The 23372-nt window shown below is 38.0% G+C and overlaps 1 protein-coding gene across 2 annotated transcripts in view; it reads right to left on the reverse strand.

Annotated features, from left to right (window-relative positions):
- Positions 1-23372, reverse strand: part of ppp3ca (protein phosphatase 3, catalytic subunit, alpha isozyme) — an 83833-nt gene that overhangs the window by 30409 nt on the left and 30052 nt on the right. For both annotated transcript variants that reach the window (XM_051092745.1, XM_051092744.1), the window contains exons 2-4: positions 22382-22582; positions 6688-6812; positions 2828-2939 (exon numbers count right to left, since the gene is read on the reverse strand). In XM_051092745.1, coding sequence (XP_050948702.1) covers positions 2828-2939; positions 6688-6812; positions 22382-22582 — 438 coding nt within the window. The remainder of the gene's footprint in view (positions 1-2827; positions 2940-6687; positions 6813-22381; positions 22583-23372) is intronic.

Genomic DNA, 23372 nt, shown 5'->3' on the forward strand with positions numbered 1-23372 from the left:
TAGGTCAAAAATATAACAAAAACAGCAATGTTGTGAAATATATATATAAAAAAATCAATAAATAATAAAATATATATACATACACATTTTTTGTTTAAGCAATTCAAATGCAAATTTGTGGTTCAAGAAACATTTCTTATCCCCATTTAAAATGGTTGTGTTGTTTAATATAATTTAATTAATTATATAATTAATATAACATTTACATCAATATATATATTTTCTGTAATTATAGATAATTATAGTTTTCTTTTTTTGTGAAATGTTTATGGATATGGGATTCCTTTTATGGTACACCTTATAAATTACTACCCTTCTTATGAATTAAAAATCAAACATACAACATAAAAAACTAATTATTACAATTTTTGAAATATAAATACAAATTATGTAAAATATTTATACACTACTGTTCAATAGTTTGGGGTTGATTTAATATTTTTTAATGTCTCTTATGGTCATCAAGTTTCCTTATTTGGTCATTTTCCTGTTCTTGTTTAGTTAACTGATTACTCCTCCACCTGTTATTATTTATCAAGTGTTTTTAAATTCCTGTTTTCTGTGAGTTCATTGTCATGTCTACTTTGTTACTTGATTGTTCTTGTGTTTGCCTGCTCCTTAGTTTGTTTCCCCCATCGTTTATTTTATTAAAGTCTGTTAAAGTTTATTTTCCTTTGTCTCCCACGTCCTCTCTACAACACACTGTGACAGAAGACAGGATGTAAAGATGAACTAGGCTGAGGACTTTCTCCTAGAGTTCCAGCAGGGGGGAAGATCTTTGGAAGGGTATGTGGAGGAGTTCCTGAGCCTCTTACATCTGGTGAGATGGAGCAATTCCATGATCAAAGCTTGCTTCAGGATGGAATTAGATGATGATCGTTTGTTTTGCTTTCTGACTCCTGACGATTGCCGCAGACACGTAGCAGATTTTATTAATTATGTCCTTGATCTACGTAATTCTGAGTTTTTTGTTGGTGTGGAAGATCCTAATCTTCCTCCCATCCGAAAGCATGCGCACGCTCCATCTCACGCCAACCAGGACCCTCCACGTACAGCTCCAAAGAGTTCAATCCCTCCGCTCCTCTCACACTTCCCCAAGTCCTCCAAAGCTCCTCCCTCGTCCTCAGCCCAGAACAGATGGCCGCCTCACCCGAGTCCACGGCCAGGATGGAGATAATGGACATTATGGACATGGAGCTCCCCCTGGAGTTTACTGCCCCTATCCTATCTCCTGCATCTCCTGAGTTTCCTACGTCTCCCCTGGTCCCGTCCAGCCCTCCTGAGTCTCCTACATCTCCCCTGGTCCCGTCCAGCCCTCCTGAGTCTCCTACGTCTCCGCTGGTCCAGTCCAGCCCTCCTGAGTCTCCTACGTCTCCGCTGGTCCCGTCGACCCCTCCTTCGTATCCTGTGTCTCTGCTGGTCCCGTCCAGCCCTCCTGAGTCTCCTGCGTCTTTGCTGGTCCCATCTAGCCCTCCTGAGTCTTCTGCGTCTCCGCTGGTCCCGTCCAGCCATCCTTCATCTCCGCTGGTCCCGTCCAGCCCTCCTGAGTCTCCTGCGTCTCTGCTGGTCCTGTCCAGCCCTCCAGAGCCCGCTCCTCCTGAGCGCTCTCCAGAGCCCACTTCTGGAAGCCGCTCTTTTTTTTGTGTGTCTTGAGTCTAGTCCTGATCTTTGATCCACTAGCCACCAGAGATCGCCTTGCCATTACACAGACTTTTGTACTACACCCCAGACTACCTTTCCCATGTTCCACCTCACTCACAGCAGCAGCCAATCATAAACTGCATAAATACGAGGCCCTTCCCGCTATTCTGTGCCGAGTATTGTACAGCATTTAGCACTCATTTGTGTTAGCTGCATTACGGTTCATGTTTCGAACCTAGTCTTGTTGATTCCTGACCGTTGTGGATTTACCCTTTGTCTCGTCGTCACAGCCTCTGTTCGCCCCTCGTATGGCCTCAAGCCTGTCTGTTTGGATTAATCGTTTGCCTCGCCTCTTGGATTACGTTCGCCATTGATCGACCCTCACCTGTGTCACGGAATACTTATGTGTCTTGCTGTCTGTATACCTGTTTGCCTGTGTTTGACCCAGCCTGTTTACAACCATGTCTCTGTCTAAAGTCAATCTGTCCGCTCCTCGCCTAGCTCCCTCCGTAACAATCGCATGTAATTTTACGCTAGTATACCATTTTCGGAAGTGGAAAAATAACATATAATTTACAGTGAATAACCACTGTTATTCCCAGAATTCCCTGCGTTACATTTCAAATTTTATTTATTTTTTTGTTGTTGAAATAATTGTTTCTTATTCAGATTTGTACATTAGGGTTGTATGTTACATCAAATGTTGTTGAATGTTTATTGCATTATTTCAGTTTCATGTGTGTTACCATGATGGTGTTTAGTGTTTGTGTGAATGACACTGCACCTTCTATATATGTTAATATTTAAAAGCTGCTTGTGATGGGCTTTGGTTTATCATGTGACTCTCTCATCACCACCTGCTTTTGGTGGTTATCAGTGTATTACAAAGGTACAAATCAGGTTTCAGTACTTCAGTAGGTTGGAATATTAACATTATATCAGTTAATGAAATTACAGTGTTTAAATGCAATACTTAAGTTAAAATTGTAAAACCAAAAATGCTGCTACTGTATTTTTACGGTACAATTCTGGCAACCAGAGCTGCCGTTTTTTACCGTAAATCTGTATGAACAGTAGATTACTAGTGAGAAAGCTTAAACCCTTTTTTAGCCATTAAAATTATATTTCCAGCATATTAATACAGCATTGCAAGTATAGTTTGAGCGAAGACCAGGTAAATACTCACATTCTTGTTTGAAGGTGAAATATTCTGTCAAATGTCTACATTCATGATTTCCTCTCAGTAAAAATAGCGTCTTTGGGTAGAGGATTTTCAGTGACCAGAGGTACAGAACACACTGCAGAGAAGGAGAGAGAAAAAGAGCTGAAACATGTGGCCACATCCATGAGATACCTACAAACACCATGCTACTGCAGGCCTGTGTAGTGTTAATGATAGTCTTCCAATTACATTACATATGTTATCTCGTCTACTGTCAGTTCCCATCACCTTCACTGGCTGCCCTCAGACCAAACCATGTATGGGCTTCCTCCTCTCCCTTTACTGCTAATATACACACAACCAGGCTGACTAACTCCTGCTGAGCTCATGTATTTATGCTTTAGCAAATAGAAGAAGAATTCTTGAGCAAAACATTGGGAGCTGAGTGATTTAATTGAGCAGTCTGTGTTGAAATGTGTTCGCAGAGCTAATCATGGCCTGCAGTTAAAGATGGCAGAAATTGGACATGTCAAAGAACGTGAATGTCAGAGCACAGCGCTCACAGATGACTGATTCCTCCTCTCTGTTTGAAGCTGGAGGATGATTTCCTGACGTCTGTGACAGAATTGCCCATTGTTGTTATCGAAGGAACACTCAGGAGTTACAAGATATCTGGGATACTATCAACCAATAGCCTGCTTGGTCAACAGAAACTGTAGTTTTAACTCATTGACAGCCTCAAAAATGAAAAATGCATTTTTTTAAGTGAATTTTAAAGGGATAGTTCACCTAAAAATGAAAATTACTCATCATCAATTGTTGCCACTGATGTCACATGAACTATTTTAACGATGTCCTTACTGTCAGATGTGTTGCTGTCTATGCAGGGTAAGAAAGCTCTTGGATTTCATCCAAAATATCTTAATTTGTGTTTTGAAGATGAACAATTGTCTTACGGGTTTGGAATGACATGAGTAATTCAGGACAGAATTTTTTTCATTTTTGGGTGAACTGTCACTTTAAAAAAAATTTGAGCTACTCATGTTTATGTTTATTAATATCTTGTTGAATGTTTATTTTATTATTTAAATTTTTATATTTAATTTTCTTATTCCTTAACACCATTGTTGTTTTTTTCTCTTTTTTCACATGGTGAAAGCAGTTACAGCAGTGTCTTGCAATGTGGCATGCTAAAATCCATAGAAAATGTCCTGAACAAAAGTTTATTAATGCTTTTACAATTACTATGCTGTTTTTATAAGCATTTATTATTTGATTAAATAGTTATAATGTTTACTAATTAAGTCTAAATAGAATATTTCTTTTTTTTTTAATGTCACACCATGTACATTTATAGTATTTAGGGTAGTCTTTAATATTTATATTTATAAATGTTTATTCATTAATATTTATTATAAAATGTAACCTCAGTAGGTTTTCACAGAGTTTGTTTATTCATTAAATATTTGCACAAATGTAAGAATTTGTTCAACTACCAGTAAGAATAGAGAGAGACTACATGGAATATTTCTTTCTTTCTTTCTTTCTTTCTTACCATATTTACTGACATATCGCTCGAGACTAATATAAAAATTGTAATTAAACTTTATTTGGAGTATTACTTGTGCACAATGCACATTTCTTATGTTTTTATAATGTTCCAAGATGTCTTTCCTTCTTCAGTCGTAAAGAAATTATGTTTTTTGAGGAAAACATTTCAGCATTTTTCTCCACATAATGGACTGATATGGTGCCCCGATTTTGAACTTCCAAAATGCAGTTTAAATTTGGCTTCAAACGATCCCAAATTCGGTTGTAAATGATCCCAGCTGAGGAAGAAGGGTCTTATCTAGCGAAACGATCAATTATTTTCATTAAAAGAATACAATTTAAATACTTTTTTATCTCAAAAGCTCGTCTTGCCTTGCTCTCCCTGAACTCTGTGTATTCTGCCTCAAGACAGTTAGGGTAGGTTGAAAAACTCCAATCAAACTTCAAAAATCATTTCAAAATCCTACATCGCTGCAGAAGTACAGACCCAGTCTTTGCAAAGTGAACATGCAAAGAAGATCAAACACCCTTAACAAAAAAAGGTAAAACAGCAATATAGGATGATTTTGAAGTTGAGGGAGAACATGAGATGGGAGTTTTTCGACATACCCTAACTTTCATGAATCGGAAAAAAACAGTCCAGACAGAGTAAGACAAGACGAGCATTTGACATTAAAAAGTATATAAATTGTGTTATTTTTATGAAAATAACTGATCGGTACACTAGATAAGACCCTTCTTTCTCAGCCGCATTTGGGATCAATTGAAGCCGCATTTAAACTGCATTTTGGAAGTTCAAAATCGGGGCACCATATCTGTCCATTATATGGAGAAAAATTTTTTTATGACTGAAGAAAGAAAGACACAAACATCTTGGATGACAAGGGGGTGAGTACACTATGTGAATTTTTGTATTGAAAGTGGAATTCTCCTTTAATGTCACTATTGATGAGGATTGTATGATTTTTAAATAATATTCGGTCTTTAAATGCAAAATATTTAAAGTGTACCTTAAGCATATTTGCAATAGTTCCACTTTAGCACAATCAAATATACTTAAGTATATCTTTAGTTGGACTTCAGCACTACTTCTGCACAATTAAAGTGCATGAAGTACAAAATTGGTTGTTACAATTTAGCAGACTTTAAACATGCCAGTTTAGTATACTAAAAGTACAATTGCAGGGTATTTTTATTAAGTAGGCTACATAATATATAAATGTATTCGTAGTATATTCAGCCTGAAATAAATGTATTTTAAATACATTTTAGTATATTAATTTTTTTAGAGCTCCTAGTTGATTTATGAAAAATTTAGACTTAATTTCAGTAATTTAATACCTTTCAGAAATGTAACAATGGTTTCAGCTACCAGTAAGAGTGTAGTTTTTAGTGTAGTCTTTTTAACACATTTCATCCATTTTGCAGCTTTTCCCCAAAAATCAGTACAGAAAATGCTTAAAAGGATAGTTCATTCAAAAAACAATATTTCCCCATGGTTTGCTCACCCTCATGCCATCTTAGGTGTTCTTTCAGACAAATACTTTCGAAGTTACATTAAAAAATGTCCTGGCTCTTCCAAGCTTTATAATGAAAGTGAATGGCTGTTGAAATTTTGAAGTTCAATAAAGTGCATCCATCCATCATAAAAAGTGCTCCACATGACTCCATAATCTCTAGCGTCAGCTAACTGTTGTATGAGCATTTATGAGAGAGTGGATGATGTAGGATGTAGGTGAAAGCAGTGACTAACGCGGAAGTGCACAGGAGAGACGAAACAAAACACCAGTCACTAATTAAAAGTATAAAAACGAGGATTTGTAAAGAAAAATGTTGAAATGTTGGATTTCAATTTAAGCCAAGAGGAGACTGGTTTTCCTTTCTTAAAACAAAACTTGGTTCTCACGAGACTAGCATATTCTCACCGGATATTACGCTACACCTACATCCTTTGTCATCCACTGGAATGACGCTCTCTCATGAATGCGTGTACGACAGTTAGCAGAAGCTAGAAATTATGGTTTATAAAGCTTTAAATATGAACATTTTCCTATACAAATGCAACCCTTAGAGCTGTGTGGAGCTCTTTTTATGATGGATGGATGCACTTTATTGTACTTCAACATCTTAACACCCATTCACTGCCTTTATAAAGCTTGGAAGAGCCAGGATATTTTTTAATATAACTCCGACAGTATTCGTCTGAAAGAAGAAAGTCATATACACCTAGGATGGCTTTAGGGTGCGTAAATAGTAGGGTAATTTTCATTTTTGGGTGAACTATCCTTAAAAGATGCATTAACTATCTTTAATGCATATTCAACTTTTCTCACCTCGATACTGAAGTAACCCCGGTCCACATAGTCACCCAGAAAGAGGTATCGTGTCGTGGCTGGAGAGCCTCCCACCTCAAACAGTTTCATCAGGTCGAAAAACTGCCCATGGATGTCACCGCACACTGCATAAAGAAAGAGAATACAGCAGAGACAGAGAAAGAGAGAGGAGAATATTGATTATGCAAACAGCCTCAACTGTTTGTTCAATATACAGGATATACAAACATTAATCCATGGTGGATTCATACAGCCACAGCTATTAAAATCACACTGTAACTGCGGCTCTGTGCTCGGCATAATCCCTTAATATCAACCACTAGACTGCTCGAGCCATAATGAACTGATCGAATTGACAATGACAGCTGTGCACATCTGGAAGAGTGAACCTATATGAAACATAGCTGGCCTGCAGATCTATGTTGGTCCTTTGCAACATAATTCTCTCGATGAGAAAGAGAGGGAGAGAAATGCAAACTCCTGTTGCCATGGAGACATGAATTTGATGAGAATAAAGAATGAAGTAAATGAGGAGTTTGCGTTGGCATGGAGATGCTGCCTAAGCGTTTGCCCCAGAGGCCTCTCAGCCTGTAGTGTGTGTGGGTGTGGCCACGGACAGAGAGGGAAACACACGCATTTAAAAGCCTCTTAGCTCACGCTTCACGTAAGTATACCCATATCAAGCCCACATCGCTGACATACAAAGATTTGGAGGTTGAAATTAGCAAGCGTGTTTGTTCCGGGCTTGTGGGAAGAGAAACGAGTTGGAGAATTTCAGTCAAACTACGGTGCTTGAGGGATCTGGTTTTACAGCGCAAACCAGATTGTGTGATATGACCTACTGTAAGTGTGTCACCATGCTTGAGACCTGTGAAAAAAAAGTGGAGCATCTCACTTCCTGTTTCTCCCTCTTTAAAGACACCCAGACATGCTTGACTAGCAGTTTCTTTCCTGTGGTAATCTACACCTCAGTTTAAAAGTTTGGGGTTGGTAAGATAACAAAAATACAGTAAAGATACTAATACTGTGAAAAATTATAAAAACTTTTTTTTATCTGAATTTTTTTTTAAATGTAATTTATCCCTGTGGCAAAGCTGAATTTTTGAGTCTTCAGTGTCACATGATCCTTCTGAAATCATTCTAATATGCTAATTTGTTGCTTATGCACCATTTCTGATTACCACTGTTGAATGCTTAATATTTTTGCAGATAGCATGACACATTTTTACATGATTTTCTGATGAATTAACAGCATTCATTTGAAATACAATTTTTTTAACATTATAAATGTTTTTGCTGCAACTTTTAATTAATTTAATGCATCGTTGGCGAATAAAAGTATTAATTTCTTTCTAAAAACTGACCTGTTTTCTTACTGACCTCAAACTTTTGAACTGTCTTATTGAGGATATGGACCAGGGTAAAACTATTTTATGTTTTGATGAATTAGGCTAATTTGTATGACCTATTATGCAAAAATTACTTTTATAAGGTGTTTGAACACAGCTGTGTGTGAAAACAACCAGCCTGTAATGGTAAAAAACCACCCACTCATTTTTTTACAATGTCGATAAATCCTAAACAGTCTCTCTAAACATACGATTCCAGATTTCTCCCTATGTTGACATCATCGTAGGAAGAAATCCCTGCCCATTAGTGAAAATCTTTGCCCTATTAGCATTGACACAGCCCTGAGTGGGAAGCAGCAGTTTGCCATTACTGTTTTCTTGCTTTAGCTGCTAGAAATATTTGTCAGTGCCAAAGAAGCATTACAAGTTTTGTGTTTTGAGATGCACCGATGAACACAGGAGTCTCCATAGTCTCCTGTTTTCACTGATGCTGTCTTCGCGTGCTACCAGAATGATCACAAATAGGAATGTGGTAGTTAAAAATCGCATATGAAAGCAACGTGAAGTCGACTGCTTGAATTTGTCGAGTTCATACTTATAAAGTTTGTGATAGAATGCAAAGGCACCATGCTATGTTGTTATTTTTATCACGCTGTGCTCTCCGTCTGTGTAATTTATAAATGTGCATTTATTATGCACAGTACATTCAGATGACTTTTAAACCAAGTATGTTTTCTGAGAGTTTCTCACATTTTCAGTGTGTGAAATTGTCTTGCTTTGTTTTTGCCAGCTCTTGAAGCTCCACCCTCTTCTAAAAAGGTAGCCGGGAGCAGCAGCTCATTTGCATTTAAAGGGACAAACACAAAACGGCACGTTTTGGCTCTTACCCTGAAAGTGGCAATTTTAACAAGCTATAAAAAGGATCTGTCAGGTATTTTGAGATAAAACTTCACAAACTTATTTTACATCTTGTAAAAAGGGGCATAATAGGTCACCTCTAAGATGATCTCTTTCATATTTTTTTTTGTATGATCTGATCATGTGCCAGTGATGGTTGTATTTAACGGTGGGGTTCATTCGACATTGCCACCATGTAAAATAGTTACATTACCCCATGAGCTTGGTTTAGCAAGATAACATTATATCAAAACTGACTATTTTTGTTGCCTGAACGACTAACTAGTCAGTCTCCAGGGGGCTATGTATAACAGGCTGGCCTTATGTTCACCAGACCCAGTAAGAAGCCGGTTGGTGTAAGGCGTTTACATATGACGCATTAAAAAACAGCTAAGTAGAGTACAACAGAATGTGTCTCAAAACTTAAAAACACAAAAGTGGATGGAAAACTCAAAAACAATGTTAGACATGTCATAGTCTTGGGTAACCAGAAGAGTGACTGCAGAAGGTCTAGGAACCTTGACTGCTTTGAATAGCCATGGACCACCCAAGAGGCCATATGACTGACAGGTAAAACAACCAATCATGTTTCGTTTTGTGCTAAGTCATGTTCATGGGCATGGAAATGTCGGCACAATAACAGACCGGTGTGTAAAACTCTTGGATGTATTTTAAAGAGTCTATGCCGCGAACTTTACATATTTCACATACTTTTAAAAATCCAGCTTTTATTTGATCCTGTTAAGCGCTCAGTGTCACAATTGTAAACATGACGGTTTTCTACTTCCATGAGGGGATTTGGCTTCACGGCATCTTTATTTTCAGGTGGAACGGTAAAGAACAAGACATGTCTCACGGAAATGCTGTATAATTCAACCAATCTGATGATGACTTGAAACTCCTGAAGCGTTTCCAATTTTGTGTGCCATATGCAGTGTTGCCAAGTCCGTGGCTTTCCCGCAGAATTGGGCTACTTTAACATTGTTGCCGCAGGTTGTCTTTCATGTCCGCGGGTTGAAGTGACTGCAATAATGTAATATTTTGCCCCTGGAATGCTAATTTTACCAGAGGAATCCTGCCAAAAATGCGTATTTTACCCCCAGGAACATGATTTTTACTGGGGCAAACCCCTCAAAACACAATTGAGCAATTGGATAGGTTTTGTTGTGAAAACCTGGCAACCCTGTATGCATCAGACGTTCAGCCAGCATCTGTAGGCGTGACGTCTGAGGCTGAGACTAGACATGTCATGACCAAATACGCCCGTCCTGTAAACTGTAAAAAAACACAATTTGTTGAGTCAGCTTAAAATAATTTGTTACCCTGCTGCCTTAAAATTTTAAGTTCAGTCAACTAAAATAAGTTTATTCAACTTGAAATGTTAAGTTGTACTAAGTAACAACTTAGATATTTGTGTTTGCTAAACTTAACAGATGGGTAAGTAACTCAGCTGCCTTAAAATTTTAAGTTGATTTCAACTCAAATATCTAAGTTGACTGAACTTAAAATTTTAAGGCAGCTAGGTTACAAATTATTTTAAGTTGACTCAACAAAATGTTTTTTACAGTGTGAAGCTCTGTACAGGGTGAGCGTGCTAATTAAAGCACCACTGATAAAATATAATTAAAAATAAACATTTTTTTTAAAAAATAACCAATAAACTCATGATTTGCTTGCTGCCTTCTAGGTGGTTGCTGGGGGAGGGGCTTTCTCATTCTAGAGACAATCTGATTGGACATTTTGTACTTTGTAGTGCAGGATGAGTCATCAATATTTTTGACTTGGTTTTCCCAGAAGAGAAACAGAAAATGGCAGAAACAGAAAATCTCTTTTGTAAAGTATATATCTACGTGAAACAGTTTCTTGAAGAAGAGAGTGAAGGGCCGTGAAGAACTGATTGGATTGTTGACGTTTGCTAACTACTGCAATCTCATGGGAGTGACAGGTTGTTAGAAGCAATAGGTTATTGTCCCGCCCTCAAGCCAATGCACACGTCATCAAAAAAAAAAAAAAAAAAAGAGGGGGAGGGGAAGTTAATGTTTTTAACATTACAGGGGCACTAAGTTTTTTGTGCACAGATAAATAATTAAACACGAAAAATTAACAAGCGTCAATTTTAATTTCAAAGTGACTTTAAATGCGTGAGAGTGAAATTATTGACCATTTAGGAGTACGTCAACATAACACCAACACATACAAAGACTAAAAGCTGAAAAAGTTTCATTCTGACTGGGTTTTTTTTTAAATAAACTCTACTCTAATGTTTGTTTCCTCAACACACCAGCATTCATTTTTCAAGCTTTTTCAAGTGACTTTAAACCAGCATTCATTGACCATTTTTCATAACACCAACACATACAAAGACTAAAAGCTGAAAAAGTTTCAACTGGGTTTTTTTTTAAATATCTCATGTTTGTTTCCTCAACACACCAGCATTCATTTTTCCTTTTCGTATAACGCTAGTTCACTACAGGGACACAAGCATTCTGTCAGGCTCTACCCAAACAGCTCTTTACTTGGAGATCAATACCCAAATCAATAGATCCATTCTCAAAACGACCATTCATTTAGCCTTAAACGTCTCAGGGGAAGTGGCTTAAATTAAGATTCCTCCCGTCAAATGAATTAGTGGACTTATCTGGCCTAAATCATAAAGCAGCCGTAAGCAGTCCACCGAGTCTGACATACATGCAAAATGGGCCATTAACATGAACCATTAACACACATTATATAGCAAAAGCCCTAGAAGTAATCAAGCACTGCGGCGTTGTCAGAAAGAACGAAAGCCGCTAGAGGAAATGATGTCGAGAAGGGCTAAAGGGAGCGTTTTCTGGAAGGCCGGGGCCACGGGGGCTGCAGTTAGCGCTGTTTCGCTCTCTTTCTTTCTGCTGGTGAATGACAGCGAGGTGACAAGTTGAACTCTCTGTCTTGTCTGCACGCTCTCGCTCCTCCACCAACTGGTAAAGAGATTCTTCCGCCCCCTTGTATTCAGCTGTTACCGCTCCAGTCTTCTCACGCTGTGCTTATTTCCCTTCTCTCACCCTGCCTCCTCTACTGCACCCAAGCCATCGATAAAAACCCAGATGCATTGTGGGAAACGGTGCACGACACCATCTGATTTCGTCTCATAGGAGGCGGGAGATCTAAGATGTTACGAGTGCAGCGGATCATTAAAAACACATTTATTTCGTCCGCGCTGCTGATGTTGTGTGCGTCGGAAGGGTCTCACAGGAGCAGGAGTTCTCCATATATACACCCAGTGGGCTCTTTTCCTCTGGATGCCTGGTTTTCTCTTGACGACTTTAAACTTGCTCATCTGGCAGAGTTCTGCGGCTGTCTAAAAGCCCCGTTGTTTAAGTCTTTGTAGACATGGATAGGTTTATATAATCCGAATCGGAGGGAGGAAAAAATGCAGATATGCCCAGTCACGTTGCAGAATCAGAGCTGCATAATGCATGGGCAAATCAGATGCGCCCAGGCTGTGTTAGTAAGTGGCGTTTACTGTATATAAATGAGCGGATCCTGCATATTGAGACATTACATTATGCATGAAGAGCTATATGAATTGTGCATGAAAATGATCCCGGGTCCCGGTGTTAAGTGCTTCTGTTTAAACGAACTGGCTGCTTCGCTGAGCTGATTTTAACTGTGCTTGAGGAGAAACAGGTATTAAATGTGCAATTAACATGCTTGTTCACATTCTTGGGTCACATGCCGCCCCAGCGCATGAGGAGAAGAATGCAGATAGAATCCGATGTGTGTCACGGTGACTCTGTTATGATCTCCCACTGCGCTGCACTGAATGTTGTTTGCCTCTGCGCTCCTCCTTTACTCCTGATATCTGATCAGTCCAACAACTCACACCTCTCTCTCCTCTTATCTGTTTTTCTCCTCTTGTCTTTTCTCATGTCTTACATGTACATCTCCTTTTATTCTTTCCTCTCATATACTTCTCTTTTCTCCCCTTTCTTCATTTCCTTTTCTCTCTCCTCTTCATCTGCTCTTCTCCTTCTCCTTCTCTCATCTGCTCTCTTCCTTCTCTTCCTCTTCTCATCTGCTTCTTTTCTGTAAATGACCTGTCCTCTCTCACATCATCTCATGTACTCATCTCCTTTTTTGCTCCTCTTATTTTTCTTTTCACCTCCTCTCCTTCTCTGGAATATGATCTCATATATTTATCTCCTCCCCTTTCTTCTGCTATGCTTCCTCTCCTCTCATATACTTCTCTTTTTTCTCCCCTTTCTTCATTTCCTTTCCTCTCTCCTCTTCATCTGCTCTCCTTCTCCTCCTCCTTCCATCTGCTTCTTTTCTGTAATCGACTTATCTTCTTTCCTCTTCTTTCCTGTCCTCTCTCACATCATCTCATGTATTGATCTCCTTTCTTTTCTCCTCTTTATCTGTTCACTTCCTCCTTTCATCTGCTCCTTTTCTTTAATTGACTTATCTTCTCTCCTCTTCTTTCCTGTCCTCTCTTAAATCATCTCATGTACTCATCTCCTTTTTTTCTCCTCTTTTTTGTCTTTTCACCTCCTCTTCTCCTCTGGAATAGGATCTCATCTATTTATCTCCTGTCCTTTCCTCCTCTGTTCATCTTCTATTTTCTTTTCTCATCTGCTCCCTGTGTTTCTAATAATCATTTCCTTTTCTCTTCTCTTATTTGTTTGACTCCTCTCATTACTCCCCTTTCATCTGCTCCACCTTTCTCCTCTCTCATATCCTCTCATCTGCTCAGTGTCTCACCGCTTTTCTTTCCATGTCCCCTCTCATTTCTTCATCTCATGTCCTCTCTCCTCTTCATCTGCTCCTTTTCTGTAATCGACTCATCTTCTCTCCTGTCCTCTCTGAAATCATCTCATGTACTTATCTCCTTTTTTCTCCTCTCATTTTGTCTTTTCACCTCCCTCCTTCTCTGGAATACAATCTCTCCTTTCTTCTGCTATGCTTCCTCTCCTCTCATATACTTCTATTTTTTCTCCCTTTTTCCCTTTGCTCCACTGCTCTCCTCTCCTCTCCTCTAGTAATCATCTCATGTGTTCATTTCCTGATTTCCCTCCCTTCTTTTTATCTTTTCACCTTCTCTCCTCTGTTCTTCTCACAATTTCATCTGCTCTTCTCCTCCTCCTCATCTGCTCCTCTCCTCTCCTCTCCTTCAGTAATCATCTCATGCGTTCTTTTCACTTCCTCTCCTCTCCTGTTCATCTTCTGCTTTCCCTCCTTTCTTTTAATCTTTTAACCTCCTTTCCTTTGTTCGTCTTTCTCTCCTCTCACTGTCTCCTCTTTTCTCCTTTTTATCTGCTCTTTTCCTTCTCCTCTCATCTCCACAGTGATCATTTAATGTTAATTCCCTGCTTTCCCTCCTTTCTTTTCATTTTTTCACCTCCTCTCCCCTGTTCTTCTTTCTCTCCTCTCACTGTCTCTTCTTTTCTCCTTTTTATCTGCTCTTTCCCTCCTCCTCTCATCTCCTCTACTCTCCACTCCAATAATCATTTCATGTGTTAATTTCCTGCTTTCTCTACTTTCTTTTTATCTCCTCTCCTCTTTTCTTCTCTCTTCTTATAACTTCCCATTTTCCTCTCTCTCAAACCACCATCTCATGTATTTATCTCCTTTGTTCTCTCTTCTCTTTTTTTATCTTTTCACCTCCTCTTCTCTTTAGGAGATGAACAGGATCTCATTTATTCATCTCCTGTTCTCTCCTCTTCTTTCCTCTCCTCTTTCAAATCATCTTATGTTGATCTCCTTCTTTATGTTTTCTCTTTTCACCTTATCTTCCCCTCTGGAATAGGATCTCATCTATTTAATTCTTCTTCTTTCCTCATCTACTGTTTATCTCCTCTCTTCTCCTCTCATCTGCACCTTGAGTCTCCTATGTTTATTTCCTTCCCTCTTCTCTAACTTGTTTGACTCCTTTCTTCTATCCTTTATCTTTCCTCTTCTCCATCTGATCTTATTCACCTCCTCTGTTCTTCTTTCTCTCAACTATTCTTCTCTCCTCTTTCCTCTCATCTACTTCTCTTATACTCCCATCTGTCCCTCACCTCTTTTTTGTCCGTCAGTTTCTCCTCTCTTCTTTCGTCTTCTCCTCATCCTTCCATCTGTTAATTTCCTCCTCCCCTGCTCTTCTCCTCCACCCTCACTCCTCTCATCTGCTCCTTTTCTGTCTTCTGTTTATCTTCTCTCTCTTCCATCAACACATGGATTCATCTCCTTCCTCTCCTCTCCTTTCTTAGAATCTCTCACCCCGTCTCCTTTCACCTCCTCTTCTCTCACCTGTAGCTAGCCTGTTCTTATTCTCTTCTCCTTCTAACATATCCGCTCCTTATATTCTGTCTTAGGTTCCAACTCTTCTCTCCTCTTCCCTGTATGTTCTGAAGCATGGTTTGAGCTGGTTTAAGCTGGTGATGTGCTGGTCCTAAGCAGGGACCAACTAAGAACCACTCATCTGCTCCTCTTGTTCTCCCATCTCCTCTCCTCATAGGTTCTTTTCTTCTCTCCTCTTTCTATTCATCTGCTCCTTTTATTCTCTCATCTATCTCCTTTCTCATATCTTCCCATCTGTTCATTTCCTCTCCTCTTTTCTCTCCTCTCTCCCCCTTTCCTCTCATCTGCTCTTCTCCTCTTATCTGTTCCTTTCATCTTTTTATCTCATATCTCAGATCATCATCTCATCCTTCCTCTTCTGAACAGGAACAGAATCTCATATTTTCACCTTCTTTCACCTCCTTTCCTCTGATCTCTTATTCTCCCATCTGTTCAACTCCTCTCCTTTCTCCTCTCCACTGTTCATCTTCCTCTCCTCTCATCAGTTCGTCTTCTCATTCTTTTCTTCCCTTCATCCACTCCACATCTCATCTCCCCTCTCCTCTTCCTCCTCTCCTCTCCTACTCATCTTCTCCTCTCCATTATGTAAGCTGGACTTAATGAGCGAAGAGCATGCAGCGCAAATCATTCTCAGCATAAATGAATGAGCGTGTGTGTACATCTGTGTGATTGTGTAAGCAGTCTTGATTAACAATAGCATGAGGTGATGGCCATACAGCTGGGTGAAGGTAGTGACAAATGGCAGCAGATATGTCTTTGTTTGCCATTATGTTGCATCACAAAGGAAGCGGATCTACTGACAATGACTGGTCCTCGTGTACACTGTGCCTCCTGCATATTTCATATCCCTTTGATATTAATAATAGACGATCGGCAGGCATAAACTTCACTTGGCCTAATTTTGGCTGATCTGGGCAAATATTCTGAGCACAGGGACAGACATCACACAATCACGCACACACAGTAAACTCTAAATGGTGATAATTGTAAGTATCTCTCTTCATGTGTGGCAGTGACTGTGCAGTGCTGAGTGTGGAGGGGGGAGATGCTTATTCTCACATCACCCACTGCAGGCACACAGGGTGCAAGCAGAACTGGATGATGGGAAGAGATTTAGAGAGAGGGAGAGAGAGAATATTGAGCTGTTAGATGCAGATGACTCAGAGGTGTAGGTGTGTTCTGCAGCAGAGAACCGCTCTCTCTCTCTCTCTCTCTCTTTATCTCTCTCTCACTCTGTAGGTCGCTCTGATCAACTGATGGATTTTAACAGCTGCACTGTACCAGACAAATCTAAGTGCACGGTGGAATTGAACTCTTCCTGTGAGACTGCGACTGAACTGGTGTGAACTCAAATGCTTTGTGTCTTAAAACACAGCGGTGAGCGACTCCTGATGCACTGAAGCTTGTAACCGTGTGACTTTTTCGGCTGCCAACAACGGGCTTTGGTGCAGTGATTTTAACACAAGTTGTCTCAGTGGTGTGCGGTGGTGTTCTGAAACGAGGAGGCAAAGTCCTCAAAAATTTTTCCTTTATTTTTTTACATTTAAATCAATGTAAATTAATGCCCCAATCACATTTTCTTGGTTAAATAAACACTATTACACTATCAGAAAAAAAAATCCTTATATTTTTACATTAACAAAGCAATCAATATTCCATTTTTTTAAAGCCAAGTATGAAACTCATCAAGTTTTGATGTATTTAAGCATTTTACATTTATTCCAAAATAATAACTTAAGGTAGTAACAATTTAAACAATACATTTTATGCGTGAACTTATGTTCAGCTGTTTTTTTTAATAGTTAACTTTTGACTATTTTTGAATTTTTTGGATCATCTGTCATCATAGCTTGATAAATATTGGTCACAGATATTTACCGAGCTTATTGCACACTAAAAACTCCCACAGATCATGTTTTTTAGCCCATTTCAAGTCTTATTTTGATGTAACAGTGGTTATATCTAAGTGTGAGTTGTTTACTTACTTTTTTGAATTAGTTTTCCCATTAACGCTGTTATATTGTTCATTCAGTTCATAACCAGTCATATCCAATCATATTGTGATGGAGGCATTGCCTCCTCACACATGACTTTCCCCCAGTCATTCTCAATTATGCCCCCACCAAACTCACTAAGAAACTCAATGGGCTCAGGAGGTGAGAGAGATGCAGACTCCCGCTGTGACTTTACTTGCTGGTGTCACTGTTGGACAATGTAGAAAATCAAAGTTTGCCACTATGATTATTATTATTTTTTAAGTTATATTTCTGGGCTTTTGCCTTTATTTTTGATAGGACAGTAGAAAGCAGACAGGAAAGCATTGTATGAAGAGAGGGGGGATGGATCAGCAAAGGACCTCAAGATGGGAATTGAACTCGGGTCGTCGCAAGCACAGTGGCGCTATATGTCGGCGCACTAACCACAAGGCTATCGGTGCCGATGCTGTTACGATTATTTGCAAACAATAAGAATAAAACTAACAAAATTAAGTTTAAACCTAACAAAATTAAGTTTAAATCTAACAAAATTAAATTAAATTAAGCGTATGTGTAAGCTTATGTTTATGCCTAAAACAAAAGAAGAATATTTGCCAACAGGGTAAGAAAAATAACAAACATATTCAAGATATGTTCTTTCAAACTAAATATAAATATCTCTAAAGGGGTCCTATTATGCTCTTTTACAAAGTCTTGATTTTGTTTTGGGGGTGTACTAGAACATGCTTTCATACTTGGTGGTTCGAAAAACGCATTATTTTTCACATAATTTACATTATTACAATACCTTTTTTTTCCCAGCCTGGCACAAATGGCTCGATTAGTTCCGGGTTTGATGAAGGCCCGCCTTCCGAAAAACGAAATGTGTTGTGATTGGTTAACTGTGCTACTCCGTTGTGATTGGTCAATAGCTTAGACAGTGTTTCAGTACTGCCACGCCCCTTAACAATGTAGCAATTTATGTATTCACTGTTAGCGCAAGCTAGATTAAAGTGATTCTTATGTTTTAAATATGGATATTTTTCTTCAAAAACGCATCGATTCGCCACGTAAGGCACTTTTTATTATAGATGGATGCACTTTATTGGACTTGTTTTGGGCCGATGAAGAGAAACACCCGTCAATGTCGTTCTAAAGCTTGGGAGTGCCAGGATAATTTTTTAATATAACTCAGATTGCATTTGTCTGAAAGAAGGAAGTCATATACACCTAGGATGCATGGAGGGTGAGTCAATAACACGGTACAGTAAGTTAGTGTTGAGTCATATCGTCAGCCTGTGAGATCGCCGATACATGATATTATCGTGCTAATTTATTTAATTATTTACATATTTGGTTTCACTGCCTGAAACCAGCTCTAGCATAAGGCTAAAAGCAGCTTAACATTAACATTATCAAAAAACATCATCACTGATCAGCCTAGCCTATTATAGTGCAAGTTTATGCATTTTAAAAAAACACTTGCGTTATAAGTGAAGCTATCTACACTGTATGATGGATAAATCTCTTACCACACAATGCACACATCTGCGGCGCGTTACAGCTCCGATGCTGTCACTCGAGTCAATGCTTGTGTTTATACCTGCTGCGCTGCGGCTCGTTGAAGCGTCTCAGAAGCTGCTCTCCACGCTGCATCGCTGAAGTTAGGCTAATCCCTCACATCGTCCCTACCCACCCCCCAATCATTTGAATTTCCGCAGGCGGGATTTATTTTAATGATATTCTAATAGGCCATGTTGTCACATCATAACATCCAGAAAACAAACCTTGTAGTCCAAAGGAGCCGTTCGTTGTAGTTCTTGAAAAGGGATTTTTTAAAAACGAAATATCTCCCTTTGGAGTGGACTTCGAGATTTGTAACTTTGTAGATCTTCAAACCACACACTGGCTAAAATTCAAAAAGTGAAAAAGCATAATAGGACCCCTTTAAGATTTTGCTTCTCAAGTAAATTCATCTTGTTCTATGAATTTTTTATCCTTATGTTACAAAAGTCAAAAGTACTGATAAAAAAAATTACTTTTTGCAGTCCAAATTGCAACTTTACTCCTATAGCACACGTTAAAATTAAATAAACAAAACCCTAGGCACTAGGCATTAAAAGTACTGCAATTTCACCAGCGTGAAGGAGATGTACCATTTGGGTGAGCAGAATCACATTACAAAGAAAAATTAATCAAGCTATGTCCATTATCTCTGCGTATTTTTTTTTTTTTTTTTTTTTTTTGGTGCGGTTACACAAGGACCTGTTTCTTTCAGGAGTAAGCGGCTCATACGCGGATGAGACAGCGGAAATCACGGCCAGCTGGTGTGCTGACACACTCCTGCAGATGGACGCGGGTATCAAGTACTCAACTCTATTGATTATCCACAGACACTGATAAAAGCGTAAAAGCGCTTCACATTCAGACGCAGAGACACACAAGCCATCGAACAGACAAAGATGTGCTGTACATGCTACATACATTACCCTAGTTTTAATTTAAAACTTCTTTTCCTCTATTCTCACCTCACAGTTGATGTGATGACAGTTAAGGCGGGAAGAAACGCACACGGATACACATTCACAAGCGATCGAACTTCAAAGTGACAGCTACCTTCACAGGTAAACTTCATACGGAAACACCTCGAGCGCTTGCTCGCTTTGCCGCCTTTTGTTTTTGTCGGCCTTGTTCATTCTTTGAACTTCCAGTCGGGTGTTTTGGAGTTTATTTTTGTATTTGAGGTCAGGATTGTGCATTCTCTCTCAAACTCTCGCTGCCTCGCTGCTCTTTAGTCCTGTTTGCTGATGGTATCAAAGCAGGTTGTCACGGATATACAGTTAACACATGCAGACGGCGTCAGATAACAAACTGCATTATGTACACACACAGATGCTAATGCACAGACGCTCTTTATCGACTAATGCTTGAAAATATATACCACCCTGCTGCAAAACAAGCCTGTTTCAGCCACAGAATTAAAAAAACAAAACAAGGTAATTGTGACTTTTTAATCTCACTATTTTTTTTGCAACTACGATTATACGTCTTGCAATTCTGACATTTTTCTCAGATACCAATTCACAACTGTGAACTGTAAAACGTCAGGATTGTGTGATATAAACCCTCAACTGTGAGATATAAACTTGCAATTCTGACATTTTTCTCAGAACTGTGATATAAACGTACAATTCTGACTTTTTTTTTATAATAACCCTAACCTGAGTTGTAAAGTCTGAATTGTGTGATATAAATTTGCAATTGTGAGTTATGAAGTCAAAACCGTCACATAAACTCGCAAGTCTGAGAAATAAAGTCAGAATTGCATGACATAAACTCACAATTCTGACATTTTTTATCAGAATTGCATGATGTAAACTGACAATTCTGACTTTTTTTCAGAATCGTAAGATACAAACTAGCAGTTGTGAGTTATAAAGTCAAAATTGTGTGATATAAACTCGCAATTGCAATAAAAAGTCAGAATAGCAAGATATTAACTTTCTTTGCGAGTTTATATCTCGAAATTCTGACTTTTTTCTCATAATTCTGACTTTTTTGTCACATTTTTTGCATTTTTTTCACAATTCTCGCAATTGTTAGCTGTAAAATCAGAATTGTGGGATATAAACTCACAATTGTGAGATATAAACTCGCAATTGCAAGACATTTGAGAAAAGTCAGAATTGTGTGACATAAACTCCCAAGTGCAAGTCAGAATAGCAAGTAATTAACTTTTTTGTGAGTTTAAATCTCAAAATTAAGACTTTATAACTTGCAATTGCAAATTTATATCTCAAAATTCTGACTTTTTCTCAGATTTTTTTTCCTCACAGTTCTGATTTTTTTGTCACATTTCTTGCAATGTTTTCGCAGTTCTCGCAATTGTGAGTTGTAAAGTCAGAATTGCATTATAAACTAGCAACTGGGAGACATAAAGTCAGAATTGCAAGAAAAAAGTCAGAACTGTATGATATAAACTCACAATTCTAAAATTTTTTCTCAGAATTGCATGATATAAACTCCTAATTCTGACTTTTTTTCCAGAAATGCAAGATACAAACTCACAATTGCGAGCTGTAAAGTCAGAATTGTGTGATATAAACACGTAAGTGCATGAAAAAAGTCAGAATAGCAAGATATTAATTTTTTGTGAGTTTATATCTCCAAATCCAGATGTTATAACTTGCAATTGCAAATTTAACAAAACATTTTTCTCATAATTCAAATTTTTTTCTCACAGTTCTGACTTTTTTGTCGCATTTCTTGCAATTTTTCACAATTCTCGCAATTGTGAGTTGTAAAGTTAGAATTGTGTGTTATAAACTCGCAATTTTGAGTTTGTAAAGTCAGAATTGCAGGATATAAACTCAACATTGTGACATTTTTTCTCAAAATTGCCTGATATAAACTCATAATTCTGACTTTTTTTTAGACATTACAACTTGCAATTGCAAACTGTTATCTTGAAATTCTGACAATTCTTTTCTCACAATTCGGAAATTTCTAGCATTTCTGGCAATTTTTCGCAATTCTCGTAACTGTGAGTTGTAAAGTCAGAATTATGTGTTATAAACTCGCATTTGCGAGTTGTAAAGTCAGAATTGCAGGATATAAACTCACATTTGTGAGATATAAACTCGCAATTGCGAGAAAAAAGTCAGAATTGCATGACAAACTCAATTCTGACATTTTTTCTCAGAATTGCATGATATAAACTCATAATTCTGACTTTTTTTCAGAATTGCAAGATACAAACTTGCAATTGCCAGTTGTAAAGTCAGAATTGTGTGATATAAACTCGCAAATGTGAGAAAAAAGTCAGAATAGCAAGATTAACTTTTTTTTTGATAGCTTAAAATTCTGATTTCTAACTTGCAACTGCAAATTTATATCTTGAAATTTTTTTTTTCTCATAATTCTGACTTTTTTCTCACAATTTTGACTTCATGGTTACATTTCTGGCTTCCTTTTCTCAGAATTGTGCGATTTAAAGTCCAATTCTGAGGAAAAAAAGAAAGACAGTTTTCTTACACTTGCAAGATTATGGCTTTATTTCTCAGAATTGTGCGTTTATATCTTGCATATTGTACATGAGGTGAATCTGTCACCATAAAAGCCATTAAAGAGGAGGAAAGATTAGTGAAGTACCTGTAACAGGTGCCTCTATGTCCAGCATGGTCTTCTCCTGGCGTAGGATGGAGGCCCCTTCGTTTATGATTCGGAGGGCCACGGTCTCCTCCACTCTGCCCTCTTTAGTGAGGTGGGCTTTCAGCAGATCCACCCTTGGCTTCCCCTCACAGTCAAACACCTCCTTCATGGTGAGGCGGTGACTCAGGGGGAAGGGAACGGCTGAGGGGAACACAAAACGGAAAGAATACATCAGAAGTTGATTGTTATAGTTGCAACTATTCACAGAGAATATATATTTTGTAACTACATAACTTTACTATACTTTATGATTCAGATACTTTCTGAGACCACACTATATATGTTTATCAACAGTAGAACCATATATTGGAAAAATACATGTTCAAGTATTTGAAAATCAAAATGTCTGCCTGAAGACAGTTAGAAAGATTTTGAAACTTTTAATGCTCACCAGGGCTGCATTTATTTGATCAAAAAGCCATTAAAAACAGCAATATTGTGAAATATTATTAAAATTTAAACCAAAATTCATTATAATAGAAAACAGTAATTTATCGCTGTGAAAGCAAAGCTGAATTTTCAGCAGCCATTACTCCAGTACTTAGCAGGGTTATACTAATATCATTGAGATCTATTTAGTTTTTGTCATTTTAATTAATATTTTGAATTTAGCTTTTTTATTTTCCATGTTTGTTTTAATATGAGATAATTTTTAGATATTTTTTTTATTTTAGATTTTGCTGTGTTCTTGTTATTTTTATTAGCTTTATTTTTAAATATGTCTATATTGTTTTTATTATTGTACATCATGTTAAACTAAGTGAAAATGATAAATGTTGATTTGGAAACTTTCTGAAAAACAATACCATATTAAAAACGTATTTGTTTCGATTAACATCTATGTTGTTTTAGTTATTATAATACTCCCATCTTTGTCACATGATCTTTCAGAAGTAATTATAATATGCTAATTTGGAACTTAAATTTTTCT

The sequence above is a fragment of the Labeo rohita genome, chromosome 21 (assembly GCF_022985175.1).
Source record: "Labeo rohita strain BAU-BD-2019 chromosome 21, IGBB_LRoh.1.0, whole genome shotgun sequence".
In the NCBI taxonomy this organism is placed as follows: Eukaryota; Metazoa; Chordata; class Actinopteri; order Cypriniformes; family Cyprinidae; genus Labeo; species Labeo rohita.